Source organism: Protopterus annectens, chromosome 8.part1, assembly GCF_019279795.1.
Source record: "Protopterus annectens isolate FY-2018-M chromosome 8.part1, PAN1.0, whole genome shotgun sequence".
NCBI classification, from domain to species: Eukaryota; Metazoa; Chordata; order Ceratodontiformes; family Protopteridae; genus Protopterus; species Protopterus annectens.
The window spans coordinates 296,218,468-296,239,169 of record NC_056742.1 but is presented as its reverse complement, the minus strand read 5'-3'; the positions used below and the strand labels follow the sequence as shown (position 1 = coordinate 296,239,169).

Genomic DNA, 20,702 nt, shown 5'->3' with positions numbered 1-20,702 from the left:
TTTTATCCATATGCCTTACTAATATGTAAAGCTTTTACACATTTCTGACATATTTATTTGCCATGTGTAGCTGCATTAATTTTTTTATCCTATGTCTAGTACTGTTACTACTCAATTTTCTTATGCAGTTAATGTTGGTTTTATTGAAGAAACATGTCCCTTGAGTTCTAATACCATCAACATGTACCAGCATTCCATTTTGCAATCATATGTCAGTTCCGCTTAAATAAATTAAAATGCAAGACACAACTCTATCCATTTACCAAGAAAACATTACTTGTCTGTGATTATGAGGCATTTAAGGGCTGTTTGTGGTTAGCAGTGGGGCTCCAGATTCCCTTCCTGTTTTATGTCTGGTAATCATCACAGCTAGGTTGGATATTGCTACTTAATTGTTCTGTACTCACTGTTTTCCAGACTGTATGATGGGACTTAAATGTCTGGCTCATCCTGGGAATCACATTTTCCATACAGCTCTCCTATGACTAATTGAAACCAGTTCTCCCATCTCCATTGTATCGGATTTACTGTAGGAATACATAGACTCTAATGCTGTGGGTTAATACTTATTGTGGAATGACATCATAAAACAGGCAGTGTGTGGCCTTTTCTCCTTAATAAACAATGAATTTAAATTAGCCTTCTTCTGAGTTACAGTTTAATAGTATTTTTGTATGTCGGACATTATAAGGCATATAGAAGGATGTGACAATATAGTTGCTAGGTTTTGTTTATGTGTAGAATAAACTATAAGCATGCCATATCTTGAGTAACTCATGAACTCAGCATTGCATCTGGAATGACACAAGCCTGCGTACCTGAGAATCAAACAGAGCTAGAACCCATCGTAGCAGCAAATCTGTCTACCACTCAGGTTCACCCAAATCAGCCTGGTATTTTCCCCTCTCTGTTTCTTTTTTCTCTTACTGTGTAGCCTGCAAACGTTAAACAATGAAACTTTTCTGTAAATCTTTGCCTGCAGCTAGTGTACTCTGCACCTGTACTGGATTACAGTGTCCAAGACTTAGAAAGCAATCAGCAGTCACATCACCCACTAAACCAATGCTGATTTCAAGTCTGTGGTTAGCAAACAGCAGTTGCTTCATGTGTAATATTATATGACTTCCAGATTTGTGCTGCACAGAGGTGATGTTGCTGGACCACTTACACTTTACAGCTGTTGTCTTGTCTGTTTTCCCAGGAGGATTTCACTGATTTCATGTCTCTGGCAGACAGTTTTAGAACACAAGCACCACATTGTTTAGAAGAAGAATTACTGCGTGCTGATCATGAATCTCTGTTTGTTTTCTGACCAGCCTGGAGAGTCACATACTTGCCCACAGTGAGGAACGAGAGTATAAGTGTGACCAGTGTCCTAAGGCATTCAATTGGAAGTCAAACCTGATTCGCCATCAGATGTCCCATGACAGTGGAAAGCACTATGAGTGCGAAAACTGTGCCAAGGTAGAGTGAAGAATTTAGCAGACCTGAAATAAGAATGGAAACAGTATTAACTAATGTTTTTTTTTAACTGTGTTTACTATTTTAATTTAATCATGTAATTTTGGAGATGATGCCAGCAGCAGCACAAAATAGCTTACGCTTTATTGTGTATTTGTAATGTAATATTTCATTATTATTTGTAAAGTCTAATGTGGAATATTGTTGCATAAATGAAAGATAAGCACATACCTGCTTTTTGTTATAGATGGTCTTCTTAACATTCCACTTTTTTTCTCCCAGCAGGTTTTCACTGACCCCAGTAACCTCCAAAGGCATATCCGTTCACAGCACGTAGGAGCAAGGGCCCACGCCTGTCCGGAGTGTGGAAAGACATTTGCCACCTCATCTGGCCTCAAACAACACAAGCACATCCACAGCAGTGTCAAACCTTTTATATGTAAGTTAGAAAAAGCAGAATCATTTTTTTTTTTATTTGCTGAGAAAAAATATTTACTTTATAGTATGGTATGAAAAGTAATATCCTCACTTTGTAATTGATAAAGACTCAACTTTTTATTTTTAGTCTGAACTTTGCTTTGAATTGATAATGTAAGTGGAGCTACGCTATTCGGTTTCTTCAACACAAAATTATTTCCTTTTATTTTTAGCACTTTATACTCACGTTCATGTATCAAGTTACTGTGAACAGGATTTTAGGAACTTTGTTAAAGTACTCACTAGAAAATGTTGATAGATTCTTGGAGCAATAAAGATGTACTTTTGGTTCTGTATTGAGACTTACATGTATAAAAAGTCAGTATTACTATATAAACAAAATAAAGTAATTCGAAGAGTGCAAATTCTATAAATGATACTGCTTTATATCTTCTTTGACTGAAAGGACAGCAATGTAATTTACTTAACACTGGCTAAAAGTGCATGTCTTACATGAATTCACAGACTGCCAAAATATGCTAACAGTATTACAAGCATTTTTAATGCAGTTTCAGAAATACCACAACAGAATATTTTAAAACATTTTCACAAAAGATAAGTATATTAATCCAGTATGTAACGTGTATCTTTTAAGAAATAGCAGCACTGCTTATCAAATGTAATATAAATTATGCATTTTCTGCAGTTTCTGTTTTATTTATGTGGGACATCCACAGATGTGACAGAAGGGCTTTTGTTTTACTATTGTGCTGTACTTTGGAAATTTTAATCATTGTAGAAAGCAAAATGTTGTCCCCAGAGAAATGCAAGCTGAAATTTGTAATCTTATTTAGTTTTAGTTTTTGCACACATCCTACTGAGTAATTAAATGGCAGTATATATAACAGCAGTACAGATTATATGTTTCATAGTCAAAATTCTCCTATTGTAACCTTACTTCAGAGATAAATACAAGAAATATTAAAATGTAATACTGGTAATGCACAGTTATGATTACTACCTAATCCTAAAATCCTCTCCTCTCCCTATCTTTTAACTATGAGCTAACTCCTTGTCATCCCTGTGATGACCTTGTCACAACTGATGCTGATAAATATGAAGAAGATGGTGTTACCCAGTCTGTTTCAAATGAATAATCCACAAAACACACATTGGAACTAAGATCATAGAGGGAGTGCATTACTGGCCTGGGCCTGGATATCCAACCTCCACATGCAAATTAGGCTCCACAGTGTTCACTTACAGAAACACACCATTCTCTCCATGAGTCAATGTCTCCCAGTGCTGTTCTATCCACAGTAACTGCTTTTCACTCAAAATATTGTTTTTCACATTCACACACATGCACACAAATTTCCAGGAAATGCTGTTGAATCTTTTAATTCCACACAGCTTTTTCCTGGGCCTGGTAGTACTGCCACCACTCTGAAGAAAGTCAGAGACTTTCAGTTACTGATATGCTTTGCTTGTATCACTTGATATCTCTTTTACATGTAGCTGACTGAAGCAGTCTCAAAGATGTGACCCTTACAGTGTGTTATTCCTCAGTGCAAATGGTTACCCTCTTCTCAGTTAAGCAACAGTACATAAATACTCTTGTAATTAATAAATAAATAAATAAATACCAGCCACAGCAGCTTAAAGATAATTAAATTAGGTTTTGCTTAAGTAACAAAAGAAAATAGCATGGATACCAAATAAAATATATATAGGCTGGCACACAAAGAAGCTTACAGTAAACTACAATAAACATTGATAGAATGGAATACAGAAAAATCTAACTCCATCTGTCTAAGTTTCTTCGCTAGCTGCTACAAGGAGTGCTGTACCTTAACATGATTAGCTATTTTCCACAGATAGGACGTTGTACAGCAGTTTCACACTCGACCTCTAATATTTATTTCATTGCCACAATTGTATAGCCAAAGTCTTTGTGTGACTTCACTGTTGCTACAGATACTGGTCATAAACCAGCTAGCCCCACTGCATCACAGCAATAAGATTTTGTCCCAGTATCTTCACATCTATTTCTTCTCTACTTGCATCTCAAATGCATCTTAAAAAGTTTCAGTGGCCACTGCATTACAATGCTGTTTCATCCTCATCTGTTATCTTCAGAGAACATGCCATCCTGTCTGTGAACTAGCCCCTCACTGTGTCCCTTACCATCTGGATAAACAAAAGTGTTTGCTAGATAACATATACATTGCAAATCAACATGTCAGAAACAGAAGAGGAAAACAACATACAAAGAAGAATACATTTTGCTCACTTCAGCCTAGCATAAGCACATTTCACAATTCTTCACGTTTAAGCTGGCATCACCTGTGGCTTCACAACCCCCTGAACCTAAAATCCCCTCCTCTCCATATACCTAAAGCCTTCCTCCCTGTTTCTTTTCCCCACTTACCAGATCTGGGATAAGAGCTTGATGGCTTCTGACCGGTGCAGCAGCTGCAGTCCTGAGTTCGAGTTTGAGTAGCTGCTCGACCAGGTGGGCTGAAGGGGAATCGGCCACTTGAGCCTCTGGTTGCGAGTTCCTGGATTTTAAGCAGCTGAGGCTCTAGAGGCTAAAGTAGAATCAATTGTCCACTCACTATAAGACTTGCGATCTCTCACTTCACCTAATGCCAAAATCTAAGCTGCTTTATACATGCAGAGATGCTGGTTTGTTTGTTTGTGTGTAAAAATATAGGTTCATATGTTATGCAGATTGATGATGATGTGTCTTTCGGCTTTTCCCGGTTAGGGGTCACCACAGCGGAACTCCGGTCCGCTAATGATTGGTAGTGGATTTTTACGTACCGGGTTACCAGCCCTGATGCACAACCTTCAACGAAGGCACGCCCCATTCACATATGCCTCCACACAGAAGACACTCTAGCTGAGAATCGAACGGGACAACGTCTTGCTATGAGGCGACAACGCTACCACAGCACCACCACCGCAGTTACTCCACATGCAGAGATGCTGGTATAGGGAGTAAAATGTTACTTGTTGATGTCTGCTACCATGGAGGCTGGCACTCCTCAGCTGGAGGCACAGGAGAGTGCCCTCCAATGAGTATGGGAACAGAAAATATGATTTGTGAGGACCTAAACATTTCTGCTTGTCTTATGTTGTGAGGGAATACGTCTAGCCACACCCCTCAGATAAAACACATAATTTCATTTTATTTTATTTTAAGATAGTGACACTCTGTACTTACTATCACTTTTTACAGAGTAGCCACAGAACACTGGAACATTTTGAGTAGCATACCTATATATCTGGCACTAATAAGAGCACCTTTCCAGTCGGTAGAAAACAATATGGAGATCTGATGAAACACAGTGCCCTCCCACATGTCGTTTCAGCACTCTTCTGCCTGGATTAAGATGTCATGAGTGAATCTGTTAATGGAATGTGAGCTGTCAGCGAAAGGTGTTGTCACAGTGTCACCATGATGGAAGCTGTTACTTGTGCTTCCCAACCTGACTCTCAGGTACAACATAAGTTGCTAAGAGAGTTGCTACAGCTACAGCCCTGCTAGTTTTAGGCTGACTTACAAACAGTTAATTTTTTTTTTCCTTAGGAAGTGATTATCTTTCTTTTTAAGGCTGTTTTGAATACAATTCCCTTACATCTCATTTTTGGAAATGAAACCTGTGATTTCAGGATGTAAAGAAATCCTTATCCATTGTTAAAGGACATTAACAAAGCAAAGCATTTTATAAACATCAGTTGAGTAATAGGCATTGGCAGAATGTACCATAGAATCTCTAATTTCACATCTGTGAAGGACCTCCTTTACACACAAAATATTACACTGCTGTGCTGGGAATAGTTTGCATTTGTTGCAAAAAAAAAAAGATTAAGATATACAGCTGGCCTGGAGATAAAACCGCTTTCTCATTTATTCATGCCTTGCAATAGACTGAGAATCTTCTGAATCATCTTGGAACTGGGTTTTCTAACTAGAATCTAATCACTGCTATATAAAGCTGTGATGTCATTAAGCTTTATGTTAGACTTTAAGCATCTTACTAGTCACTGATCACGAAAAATGCCTCACTTCTGTTTTTGTTAACCAGATCCTGTCAGAATACAGATCATTTTGCTTTTTCTAGTTGTGTTTCTTCTGTTTTTTTTGTATATGTCTATGTAAGTCCGCTAGGCATGACTGCCTCATTTTTGGAGTGATTTGGGAGTTCTGCCTGGTTATGGTTCTTGCTTACTCTCATACAGTTATGTTATTAGCTAATAGCTACTTTGCCAATAACCTTACTTTCCTTTTCTTTTTAAAGACTGTGTTGCTATTTAAACATTGCAAGCATGCATTGCGCGAGTTACATAAGCTGTCATTTACCTAACAGTCACTCTTCCTGCTTGTCTAACCATGTAATTGGATTATTTCTATAGTTTAGCTTGCAAGACCATTAGGACACATATTCTCCATTATTTAAATATAGGATACTTCTGATGTACGTAGACTGCATAGTTTCTGCTGATGCATTCATTTAGCTCATTGTAAACAAGTTCACTTTAAATACCATTTTTATATCTTGTTTCCTATTATTTTGTGGGTGTTCTATGCATATGTTGTTTTGGTCAGATTATTCAAATTAATATTCATTTTCTTAATAAATGCTATGATGGAAGGGTACACAAGATAATTTTGAAAAGTGATGAGTCTGAGGCATGCATCAGGGTGTCTGTATTTCCAATGTTCAGTACACACATGACTTATCCCCATACTGACTTAAGAATTTAGAATGATTTTATCCTTGGTTTTTTTTATTTACAGCTATGTATTTCCATTGCAAAGTAGCCAGTTCTGGATGTTTTGTTGCATGGACATTACTTAGGGACAGCAAGATCACTTACTTAACACATTGGCTCCGATGTGCATGTGTGTGGTTTGGCACCAGAGGCACACAGTGTGTCATTGAGACAGCAGTAATCCACTTGGCAGGTTTTGTCTAACTTCATTTAGGGTAAACATTTCTCTTCCTTACCCAGGAGTTATAAAGGTGGTGTGAACGTCTTCTCTGTAAATATCTCTTGAGTGTCCAAATTTGCTGATAAATCTCTCCATGATCTTCAGATAGAAATGCATTTCAAACCTTTTTTCCTAATTCATGAAATTTTCTAGATAATTTTACTTTGCCATATAGCTTGTTTTATGAGTATTACTGACAGTTACTAACAGTTTGATTACCTTCCAAACATTTTCACAGAGGATGCTTGTGCTGTTTGTAAGAGATCTCTGAATTTCATGTTTACTAGTTACTCAGCTTGTGCCAAGTGAACGGAAATGTTCTCTCAGTTTGATGCATGCTGTAAAAACCATTGGAACCGAAGTGCTAGAACATCTGTTACAAAGCCCTTTTTACTCTGGTTGCCATGTTATGTCCATGACATACTGTGTTTCCTCTGTGTTACAGCAGAATATAGCTGAGATAATTTTATGAAACAAGCAGTTTTCTGCAGAAACAGTTTTTAAGTTCAAAACAGCTGTTGGTAATTGGAGGTGTAAAGAAGAACAAAGTATGATTGTCTTTAATTAATTTTAAACAATCTGAGATATAATCTTTTACATTTAATAGTTGTAAATTATTAATTTTAAAAGCACCATTTATTTAAGATTTTGTATTGTTACAGGTATTGAGGAAAAACAGTTCTGCTCCTAAGCAAAAATTAAGTGTGTGTCTTAATTATGGGAACTGATGTTTAACCTGCTACAACCAAAGGGAAGAACCATGTGGTTATAATAACTGATTTCAATATGTTGGCTTTTATTCTGATTAAGTCTAATTAGGAGAAATGTGCTTAATAATTTGGTTGTTTGGCTTTTCCAGAGTGAGACCATTGTTTGGCTTTTCCAGAGTGAGACCACATACTTTCTTTGCTTGGAGCTTTTACCAGTAATTTGTTTTATTTTTGCATTTAATAATTTGGTTACTTTTATAGTTTTCTTGGTCCTGATGTGTGGTCATCACTGAGGTTTTTTTTTTAGTGTTTGAATTGCTTTTAAGATATTAAGTCTTAAAAGAGCTTGAGATATTTTGTGTGGATTCATGATAGTACATTAATTACTGTTTTTCTGTTTGACAACACTGCAGAACAATTTTGGTGGAAGCAAATTTCAGCAAACAGAAAGAGAATATTTTGCAAGGGGGGTAAGCCCCCCTACACTCATTATGTGGGCAGGAGACTCACACACATGCCTGATATATATATATATATATATATATATATATATATATATATATATATATATATATATATATATATATATATATGGGTCTACTTCAGAATGCCAACTTTCATATGGCCAACATCATATGATCAACATTCCGAAATACCAACATCCTGAAATAGCACCATTTGCCTACCTGTAAATATAGTAAATATTCTCACTCTGAGATCGCACTACAGTGCAGGAAAGAGGAATCTCCCAGTCCCGCACTGTAGCGGAATCTCGGCTATAATTTGTCGACCTTTCAAACGTTCGCTCATATGGTGTTGACCATATGAGTTTCAAACATTTGAAAGTTTGAACAAATCAAGGGCTCCCATATTTATATATATATATATATATATATATATATATATATATATATATATATATATATATATATATATATATATAGGACATACTGGAGGGACAGATTCATAACCCAGAGGCTCCCTTCACTCTGGAATAAAATCCCAATCCAGGTTAGGCAGAGTCCCTCATTGACTCTCTTCAAGAGGAATCTTGATGAGTGGATGGAAGATCCTAGGTTTACCCCGGGTATCACTTCTGTGTCACTGTTAGACAGAGGCACAGTATACTAACCTTGAAAAAGGGCTTAGCAAAATTAATTTAAAATGGGTGGCGAAAGCCAAACACACTCTGACTAGGCTTATAAATGCCCTAGGGCAGATAGCCTAGTATGAACCTATATATATATATATATATGTATATAGATATATAAAATCTATTTATCGATATATATATATATATATATATATATATATATATATATATATATAAAATATATTTATCGATATATATATATATATATATATATATATATATATATATATGTACCAGTTGCATAGCATTGTGGAAAAATGTATACTCCACATTTGCTGAAAATGATTTTGTGGTATTCTGAATTAGACAAGTCACAATTATTTCCCTACAAGGCTCCCTTTTGAACATATTGTGTGTTGTGAGCTGAGATAACTGTGACCCCTACTTTGCATAGACAGACTCGCTGCTACCTGCATAATCACACCACCAGATCACACAATGTTTCCATTCTGCCTCTGTATTCTAATAAGTTATTCTAACTTTTGCATTGTCAGTGCTAGACTTTTTTGTACCATGCATTGTTAGCTCTCAAAATGCTGTAACAAGTTTTTGGCAGTGCTAGTGAAAATGCCATTAAAAAGTCATGACAGAAAACTCACTGGGTGACTGAGTGGCTAATGGCATAGTTAGCTATCCCACCCAATGTACGGGTCCACTTCAGAATATTGACTTTCAAAATCCCTAAACTCAAAATACTGAGACCAAAATTTCTAAAGCTCAAAATATTGAAAACTCATAATTCTGAAAGCACACAGGATACCAACACTTATCATATTCCAGCACAGGTACAAACTGAACAAATAAAACACAGACCATATTACTGTTCTCCAAGTATAAGCAGAGGGGCAAGCCCCCCACACCCTTTGCTACTTAAATATATCAACTCTGAGATTGCACTTTAGTGTAGTGAAGCCTCCCTGCCTATACTTGCAGAAGAGTAATATGTTTCTATATGTAGTTCTGCTGCAATATAGTTGGGTTACTGTACTGTGTTTTTTTTTCGATATTTTGAGCTTTAGAGATTTTGATCTCAGTATTTTGAGTTTAGGGATTTTGAAAGTCAGTATGTTGAAGTGGACCCCAATGTACACATCAGTACTTTTCTGTACTACACCATCTGACAGACTAATATGGAAGTTCAGCAATGTGATATCCCATAGTGTGATGGATGAGAACAGAAGTTCTTCTGTTATGTGCTGCTTTGTGTGGTTGCATTTTACTTAACTGTAAAAGTGCTAATGTTACTAAGTGAAGATATCTGGAACCCTATTATTTCTTTTACAAGATCATACTTGTGTTCTGGGGCATGGCACATGGCAATCTGGGTTCCAGGCTTAAAACATGGTACTTTAATGACTGACATTCACAACTGCGATCACAAAACATGAAATAAAATTCACATCAAATGCGGGAATATATTGTGACAATATTAATGCATTTTGTGTGTGCTGGGGTAGAGTGCAAAGCCTTTCTGTACCCCATAAACTCTGCTTCATTAATATTCCAACTCCCAAGGCTGATGTTCATCTAAGTAAGGGCAGTTCTCCAGACTATAGTTTTGCTATTTTTATGTAAATAAAATACATTGTACATTAGTTGCATTAGTGATCAATTTAGATTGCTGATTACTAACACCTCCTATTTCTGCTTATTGTCTAGCAAACTGTTAGTACTTGGAGTTCCACTATATCTTTTAAAAGCTTGGAATAATAGCAATGAATGCAGGATGCACTAAGGCTACTGTTATGTAGATTAACAGGAAACAGCAAGTTGGCTGTGAAATGGGTTTTGGATGTTTAAATTGTAGTTTTTTTTTTTGGTCCCATACTACTATTAACCATCGAGGTTAACTTCTTTTTGCCAAAACAATGTGGCTTTCCTTAAGCCCCTGCCTCAATCCATCTGCACAGTGTATAAAACTGTGTAGTGTCTGGTACTTGCATACCCTGCCAGACTAAGGGTGCTGACCTGACTGATGGCAGTGTCCACTACACAACGGGGTAGTGCAAACCAGCTGCCAGTGATACTTCTCCTTACCTATTTGTAATTGGAGTCAAACCATTCTTCCTCAAATAGCTACATTATCGATAATTTGGGCACATGGTATGGCATGGTATAGGGAATGAGTCCACTGTGAGGAGGGACTACCCTGACCCGGCCAACCCACCAATCAGCTTGGCTTTCTCCAACATGACCTGGCCTTTGCTGACCCTGAGGTATTGTCCATCATTAATGTGATCCCTTCCATCCAAAGACAGGTGTGCCCATCTCTACTGCCTTGCTGTGTGAAGTCTGAGCTGCAGCTCAAACTTGAGTGGACAGGGCTGTAGTCGAGGTCATGAGCATCTTTTGCCACTGGTGAGGCTTGGATTCATAAATCTTAGTGAAAATGAAAAAACAACCCACAGCTGACTCAGAAAATAATATCTTGTTTTGTCCATTAGACCTAGAAGTTGTCAGGTTTGTTACCTACTTTCTATGGTACAAGGGGAAAAAAGTCAGTATACCATTTTCCAGATATCAGGCAACATATTTGATTTAACATTTCAACCTTAGATGTTTTAGAATCCTTTACATACATATGCAAGTATGTACACAGATACATGCAGACTAAATATTAGAATGCAGCGGTAGTTAATTTACCAGTCTCTGTTCTGAAGTATAGGCATACATGATACATTCAATTTATATCTGTATATGGCTAAAACTTACCAACCATTTTGCTTTATATATGTGCATGCTTTGTGTGAGTGCATTTCTTCTTTATTAATTTAGCACCATGTTTATGATAGGTTTCACTGCCTTGCACCCACTGGATGCTGGGATAGGCTCTAGCTCCCTGCAGTCATAAACTGGATAACAAAGGTTATCAGAAAATGCATGAATAAATTAATGATAAATAAAATTGGCAGTAGATGGAACAGTAAATCTGTGCATAGTTCATTTGAAACTGTTTTTCATTTGCTTTTTTACTGTATAGCATTTGCTGACTCTTATCTTCATAACCTTTTTAAAGTATCAGTGTTTATGGAAGCTTAAAAAAGCATAGCATGGCAAAGTCATATTTATTAGTCTCACAAATGCCATATTAATTGCAGGAAGCCTAATGACAATTCAATGCTGTAATCTTGTAATTCTGTAAATAATCCGATGTGATTCGTGCTATCCATTATTTTAAAATGTTTATTTTCAAAGCCTTATATTTATTATGGATTGAATACATTTTGTCAAGTGTGTTTTTATGACTGTTTTGTCTTTAAATGGGGTGCACTTTTTTGTTTTGCACTGTAGCTTATTAAATATATCATTGCTGAAGATATATATGTATAGTCAGATAGTAGCCTCCCTGTTTGTTGAATTAGAATGGTAAAACAGTCTCATGTCATAGTTTTCTATATACACATAAGGAATATATTAAATAAAAATGCTGTACTCTTCAAAAGAAAAAAAAGAAAACACTATTAAAAACAGAAATTCTTGTAGATATATGCTGAATTCAAGTTCCATGCTATATACTGGGTGGTCTTCCACCAGCTGCAGGAAAATCATGTAAAACATCATTTATAATGCATTTCAGAGCATGATTTGCATTGATCACCACATGGGAATGCCATTGTTGCACATATTAAGCAATTTCACCTGAAGCTATGCTTTTTGCTTTCCATTTTTGCAGAGCTGTTATTAATTTAAGCAATATTACTGATATAGGACAATGGGGAAAGATATTATTGAATTGACTTGAAAACATACAGACTGCATCTATTACTTTTCAGGAGACCTGGGTTTAAATAGTGGGTGCAGAAAAAACAGGAAGGGGGGGGGGATCTGTGAAAGAGTGGCTTAAATGCTGTCTTAGCCATCCCATTGGATGGTGGATTTCCTGCCTAGCTACAGCCCCTAGTGGGAACATGGGATTCTAGTTCAAGCAGTCAGAAGGCATGGGAAAAGACAGATTTTATGCAGTAGAGAGTGGGTGAGGTATACTTTAGTATAATATAATTTGTGTTGAGGGCAGAGACATAGGAATAAGGATAGGCCTAAAGGGGTTACCTCTGCTACTTCTGGATGACTCTAGACTGGGATACCTGTGTCCTGTCTCTTTCTTGCTGTCTTAATTAGGAGGATCCTTGAGGCATAGCAGATGCTTGGGAAGCAGTGAATGATGAACATTTGGGAGAGCACCAAAAATAGAAGTGAAATAAAATCTCTGTTACTTTACTTGTTATTTAAAAAGAAAATAAAACTATGGACATTCACTTTGTTGGGAAAACATCAATATTCATGCTAAAGAATATTTGATTATGATATATTGATGTGTAGTACTATTTGCAAAAGTTGCAATAATAATAATAATCATAATAGTAATAATAGTCATGTCAACACATATTATGGGACATCTTTGAGCAGCTGTTTGGTCATTCAGTATTGTTTTAATTATTGTAAGGGGAAACATTCAGTTTAATTGGATGACCAAAACTGTACCTACATTCATTGTGTGAAATGTTATGCCTAGCATTACAAATGTTAAGGTATACCTTCTAGCCTGCAAAATGCTGCTGTTCTTTCATATTAAAGTAACAGATTTGTTTTCTGTCAGAGGCCACACACCATGAATTGCCTTGCCTTGCTACATTGTTTATGGCAGCGGCCTCTTATTTCGGTATACTGCCCATACTTTTGTCAAAAAATGCACCAACAGAAATGTAATTGCCTACTTACTTCTCAAAAACTCCAACATCCCCAAATAGAAACCACATGCTGTAATGAGCCTAACATATTTAAAATAGCACTTAATTTGTTGTAATAAGCAGAAAATATGCAACCTAAACTGCTAACTAATTACCTTCTTCTAAGAAAATAGCTTACCAGAGCATCGGCATTACGTCAGATGGTATGAGTATCAAAAGGTGGGTGCACTTCTTTGCGGTAGGTGTGGAAGCATTACAAGGTGGAGAAAAGCTTTAGGGTAAATGCATCTTGTGTGCTGCTGATGATTAGAGTAAAAATTCAGCTTTTGAATCACAGCTGGAAGGTAAAGTTAAAACAGAAATGTCAATGTCATGCATTATTACTACAGTGTGTGGACATTTTCTCCTTGGTCAATCAGTTTCCACCTGTTACTTTTTAAAACTGCATTGGTGTGAATGAGTAATGATGAAACTATGATTGCACACGTGGGCCGTTATTAGCATCATGCAACACAATGTGCTTAATGTTCCAGTTTGGTGTTAATGTAGACAGCTTTAAAACCTGGTATCAGTTTTTTCCTCCATAAGCACATGACAGTTTGATTAGTAGTTAAATGCATACATAGTAAAACTTGAGTTGCATTCAAAGTATTCAGTAAAAACAGGATTTTTTGCATCGTAGTGCAAAAAGGTTTTGTTTTGATAGCTGTTGTATGAAAATGTTACTATTCAGAACTGACTGTTACTAGGCACCCATGGATCTTTAACTAACATTTGACTGCTAATGACTGTAAATCAGATAAGTTGGTATATCAAGTGCATAGAGTATAAGGGGTTAAAGGTAACACAAGTGTCCATTTCTTTGAAGGTCAGGGATGTGCGAGTGCAGGAAGGCTAACATCAGCAGTACTGTGATGGGAAGCCAGAGGACGTGATTGCAATTCATGGGAACCAAAAATTCAGGATGGAATACATTCACTTTAGTTTCCTTTTCAGGCTTAAAATAGAGCCATTGTGATTTCTTTCAGTTTTATTCAAATTGTGAAGTTTATTGTTAACAATAGTCCCAGAATACATAGTACATATAGTCCAGTTTTGTGTATGAGCGATGGAAGTTAGTGACATAACTCACATTAAGCAGCAGTGAAGAGCCCACATGTCTTTTCACAGAGCTTAATTAAATTTCACTACTGGGAAAAAATGCTCATTCTTTTCAGAAGGAAAGTTCTATGAAGATGTCATACAGAATGCTAAGTAGATACAGCGGAAGTAAGGTTTCCTGGAGTATCCATAAAATATATGTTCCCTACTGAGGAACAGTTAAGGGTGTATTCAGTAACAACAGGTGTCATATAAATACTTGGTTGCCTTCCAGAGTAATGTGGGTAAGTTAAGTAGGAATACTGGTATTCTTCTGAACCTTGAAAAACACATGCATTTCATATTCTTTATATGCATGGATTTTAAGCTACATTTCTTTTAAATTTTAATAGGAAGTAAAATATTTCTTTCTGATAGTGAATTTCTTTATCTTTGTGATTTATTGTACAAAAATAAATGTATTATTTGAGTACCAAATGTTAAAAAATACTGAACTTATTCCTGTGGTATTTGTATTAGTTTTGGATGGTACTTGAGCATAGCCCACAAGCTTTATTTATTTATTTATTTTCAATTTTTGTGATTGACTGATTTATTTATTTATTTATTTTGCATTGGTTTACTGGAAAAGTCTGACAGGACACAGGTCCAGTTTCAACAGAGGCCTGGGCAGAAAAGCTCCAAGAGTAACAAATACATACAATAGAGAAACAAATATAGCCAAGTGAGATGCAAATACATACAAGATGGTGGTTTCAGACACAATAAGTAGAGCAACAGTAATTTACATAAAAAATGGTTGTTTATATTTAGTGTCGATATACAAATGATTATGTACAGTTAAAGTGAAACTATCATTAGTGGTAGTTCATGCTAGTAGAATAAAACTAATGATAACAGAGTAAAAAGGAGAAATAGGTTATCCAGGGGAGTTGCTAGTGCAGAGCCGGGTGTTACTAAGGTGCATTTTTTAGTTTTTTAAACTGAAGTGTTGAGGAGTTAGTTAGGCAGATTATTCCAGTGTTTTGGAGATTTAGTTGGAAAAAAGTGATTCACCTGCCCTGCTGAACTGTTAGCTTTGGTTGTGTGTAGAAGTAGTTTGTTGCTGGAGCGAAGGGGTCTTGAGGAGGAATGTGGCTGAGTGATATCTCTGAGTGCAGGTTTCTTTTTCTGATTGATAGAGTATTTTGATGTTATGTATCTCTCCATTTTCCAATCTAATGAGACACACTGTCCACTTAACACAAGGATCCACTTAACCCTTAGGCCAGGTGTCTTCCTTCGAAGGGAAGGCAATCTGCAAGTGAGAGACAGCTGTCATTAGGGAAGGAAACTACAGAGCAATTGCAGTGTGGCATGATTTCTTACACTCCCTGTGGGGTTTTACATGTCTTAGTCCCGTCCTGCGGCATCACTGACCAGTCATGTCATCAGTGTCAGCACTGCTTTCACTTGCACGGTTATCCAAATGCATCGACATCCCTAGTTAGAGGGCTTGCTGCTTTGCATATCTACTTACCCTGCTTCTCTGGTGACTGTCCCCCAACAGCTAACCTCTAATGGTTGATGCTATTCCACCAGACTAAGCTGTGCCCCCACATAGCCGAAGGGGTGTCAAATAGTCATTCTTACTGTTCCAGCATTGGGAGCACTGGTTGTCCTAAGCCATCTGGGTCATAATCAAAGCTTTATTCTTCTGACATAACGCACATATTCTGGGACAATATTGTATTTCCCATTCTCATTCTTTCTACTGGTTTATTCCAGACTGCCATAGTGGTGTTCACAGTGATTATTTGCAATAGTATACCCACTTTTCTAAGGACACTACAGCTTCAAGACATGTGACAATGTATGATATTTCTTTTTTGTTTATCTCTTATAACTTGTAAATGGGTCGGTAGTTCCCTTAACTCTCATTACTGTCCTTCTGTTAAATGCTATGAAGTATGTCAGGGGGTTAAGGCTGCATGATGTTATACACACATCAGTAGATAAATACATAAAGTAAAATAATTTTAGTGAGAGAAGCTTTACTATAAGACCCTTTATGTAAATTTCACTTTGCAAAACACTGAAAAACAAGGCCAGACCAGAAACATTTTCAATGGATGCAGTGCTTCTTGCATTGAAACTAGTAAACCAATTTGTTAAGTAACAGTAACATACATTGGTTGTACTGCATCTAAATCTGTGGTGACAGTTCCATTGCACCTTGTAGCCATGGTGACAGTTTCATTCTATGTTTCAGTCAGTTGTAGTTCTACAGCCTTGGTTTAGGCTTCCTCGTTTAATGCATGTCTGTCTTTCCAAAAATATAGGCACATTTGTTATGTTATCTTGACCTAACAGTTCATTAGCAGGATTGTCATACTGACTGTAAAGTTTCAATGCTATCCTTAGCTTTTCAGCCTTTGCCTTATGTTCTCTGATGACTCCCTGACAGGTGTTCATCTGATATGTAATCTCCTCACACAAGTGCAATTACAAATAAACAAACGCTTCCAAATACGAATAGCACTGAGGATTAAAAAAAGGAATCACAGGAAAAAATGTTTTTTTGCAGGAGACAAGCCCCTATGAACCCCTTATGCAGGAGACTAAACCCCCATACACCCCCACTGTTTATGTAGACCTACTCTAAGGTCATAATGTCATGGGGGAAATGCTGGCAGTTCACGTTTTTGGGGATAAGCCAGATGATCACAAACTAGTGACTGATAAATAAATGTCAATCATTAGTGTTTCAAAACAAGACTGGCTCTAAATTACATTCTCATCACCTTGATTTTCTCTAGAAAGAGTGTTAATTCAGTAATGTCCTAAAATTAATTCAAGTTTTGTATGGTGTCATATTTTATGTTTACTACAGCACCAGCTATACTCAAAGGCATATTTTGCCATTTTTGTTTAATGAACTTTTGCTGAAAGTTTTGCTCATTTTGTAACTGTACAACCTTTCCGTCTCTAATCTTGAAAACTCTGTAACTCATTTGGTAGGTACTGTTGTACTGGTCTTCATTTCTTGTTCATTAATATAACTATCTATCGATCATTCTACTCACAGTGTATGTGTATTCAAAGTCATTGATAATGGATCTCAAGGATTCAACAGCAGAAACTTTAGTATCTCTGAGATGCTTTTCTGAAAGCAGCATTATATATATTATACTGGTCCATTTAACTTCAGATGTTCAGCTTTGCTTGGGCAGTCGTTTGTCCAACAGAATGTGCATTGATGATACTAGGTTTCCTACTGAAGTAGTCCAGGAAACTGGAAGCAGGCTAAAAATTCCTTGGATGGTTCATATGTACTTTTCTCTTTTTTAGACAGTGAAGACAGCAATATCATGTTTTGTTTGAATCCCCCCATGTTGCTTTTATTACTGTTGTTTTTATACTAAAATATACTTTAGAAAAGTTATGAAAAGACAAAAGTCAGATCCAAGTAAACAGCTGCAGCTCTTTATTCTGACCACAGAGGTGATGTCCAGCAAGTTAAAAGACATTACAATATCAAAAACAGTTGTCTACCTGTCACAGAGGATGATATCATTACTTATACTCCGCAATGTAATCTACCACTGGTACGCTACACTCTGTATTACTATTATTGAACATTGTATGTGTCTCACAAACTCAGGCCTTCTGTTTCTTTTAGAATGCTTTAGCAAATACTTTTATCAGTATACTTAAATCAGTGTATCCACACCTGTGTCTTGACTTATTTCATCTTCAGGTATGTGGCAGAAAACCCAGTGGCAGCTGGTGACTTCAAATTAAAGGGGGCTGTAGGAGACAGCTGAATGGGTGGGGCCAATGGGAAGGGGTGTGGCCAACTAGAAAGGGATGGGGCTATGCTCAAAACCACAACTGGAACTTTAATTGTATATGCTACCCTGGGTGCCAAACCATCATTTCGAGAGTCCAATCAAGACAAAATGAAGTGTAGAAGAAAAAAATATTTCAATGCATTGGCTACTTGACAGCTTACTTAATATCTAGATGGAAACAAAAAGGTTGTGAGGCATGAAAAAATAAATTACTTTTTAAATACATTACTGGCGACCCCTAACCAGGAAAAGCCGAAAGACACAACAACAACAACAACAACAACAACAACTGGAATGCCAGTCAAAATCAAGTATAAAAAAAAAACAAGCAGCAGTCAACTCAAACCACTTCTCCTTGCACTGCAGTTCTAATTATAATTTATATTCAACTTTATAAAAGTACCAAGTAACATGCTGAAAGTAGCAATCTCTGTGATACCCCCACTTGTAAAAATGTTTCTTATCCAAAAAAGACCTGCTGCCTGGCAACAGCTATCACCTTGTTTCATGGGAAAAACATGATCAAAGTAAAAAATGAACAGCAAACAAGAAACAAGCTCAAGATAAATTGCATAAAGGATTGCTGCACAGGTTATGGCCCACACATGATAGACTGGCATTCTGTTTAGTATATGGGTAAAGCCTGCAAAGACGACTGCAAGTCTCCAGCAAATGTAATGAGCTTCTGAAAATACTGTAATCCTGTCCTTTATTACAAATATTGTCACATGCATTTCAATACCCAAGGCTTATACGTTATCTAGTTATGTAAATATTCTCTACATGGCTACAACAAAAAGGCTTTCAATGTTGAGAATTATTTAACAGTATGCCTATTAAAGCTTACTTGCATCTTACAATCTCAGACAAGCTCAACTGATGGTCATTAAAGCATTACTACTTAAACACAGAGCAACAGGGCCCTATGACAGCATGCATTTTCTGAATAATAAGAAGCATAAAGCAACAGTATAAAAGTATGTCAGAAAACCAGAACATTCTGCAAAATCAAGGACAGATGAAAAGACACTGTCGTACTTGTGTCTACCTTGGATGGGGGAATACTCTGCACACTTACACTGCATAACTGCTCCTTGCCTTACTTGGACACATCCAGAGTCACTACATGGGGGAGTGGGGTGCAACAAGTATGTCACAATTTGAAATGTCTCTGCTTGACGGTGATGGCCCTGACACATTTGTCATACCTCTCAATCTCAGAGCAAGAAATGTGGACAAAGCTATACATAGAAGTGGGACAAATACCCAAAAATAAGGACAATTTTTAAATATTGCTCTTATAAACTTAGAAAGATAATAGAATAATAAGTCTTGCATTAGTATGAATTTTCTGAAGGGTATGAAATCTGAAACTCAAATGTCTGTCATTATTTTCTAACTTCAATCTTTAATGATTTGCCACTAATTTGCCAGAAAAACACAATTTTATGAAAAAAGGACTAAAAATCTGATCTGAAAATCTGTATAAACACACACACCTACATATATAAAAACTGTCAGAGAAAGAAACATTTTCAAACACACACACAGACATATATACAGAAACTCAGATGCACGCACACACACACACACACACACACACACACACACACACACACACACACACACACACACGCACAGCTACACAGACTCACATACATATATATACTCACACAACCAGCCAATTTGCTGAGTGTTTTAAGCAAATTGGAATGCTACCCAAAGTGCATTTCTGAAAGCACATATTTCTAAGTATATCATCTCTCTAGGAAACTATACCAAACCTCTTTAAGTTTCCCTTTTTTTTAATTCTAATAAGAATAATTTCTACCACAGAACCTTAACCTTGCAGGGGACCCCCCCTTTCTATCACAATTTGATTTATTACAATCTGAGAAATATCTATAGACCCTACTCTAAATTTCCCCCAGTATCTGTGGGTCTACGTCTTTATTCACAAGGTTATTATACCACAAACCTTCATCCTCTAAAAAATGTTCCTGCAGTTAGCAATTTTGATTCAGTTTTGAAAAGAAAGTAGTAAGCCATAAACTGTTTCTTGGCGTGTACTGATTTTTACTAGATCTGCTCCATAGAGGTCAGAGTTGCACTGACAGCACCTCAAAAGTACAAACTAAGCACAAGGTGCTGTTCTAATATATCCCAAGTGAAAGTTCAGATTAGAATCTAAATGCCATTATGCAATTGGCATAAAGTGGCACAAAGGGCAGTACAACACAATGTTGTTCTATATTCCAGAGTCAGCTATAAGACAACCTTTCAGAAAGAATGGGGATAGGACGTCTTTACATTTCAGAAGTTTCAAAATACAGACTG

General features: G+C 36.6%; 1 protein-coding gene across 3 annotated transcripts in view; it reads left to right on the top strand.

Annotated features, from left to right (window-relative positions):
* MECOM (MDS1 and EVI1 complex locus) overlaps positions 1–20,702 on the top strand; it is a 192,328-nt gene that overhangs the window by 61,240 nt on the left and 110,386 nt on the right. For all 3 annotated transcript variants that reach the window (XM_044081888.1, XM_044081889.1, XM_044081887.1), the window contains exons 4-5: positions 1,317–1,464; positions 1,744–1,900. In XM_044081888.1, coding sequence (XP_043937823.1) covers positions 1,317–1,464; positions 1,744–1,900 — 305 coding nt within the window. The remainder of the gene's footprint in view (positions 1–1,316; positions 1,465–1,743; positions 1,901–20,702) is intronic.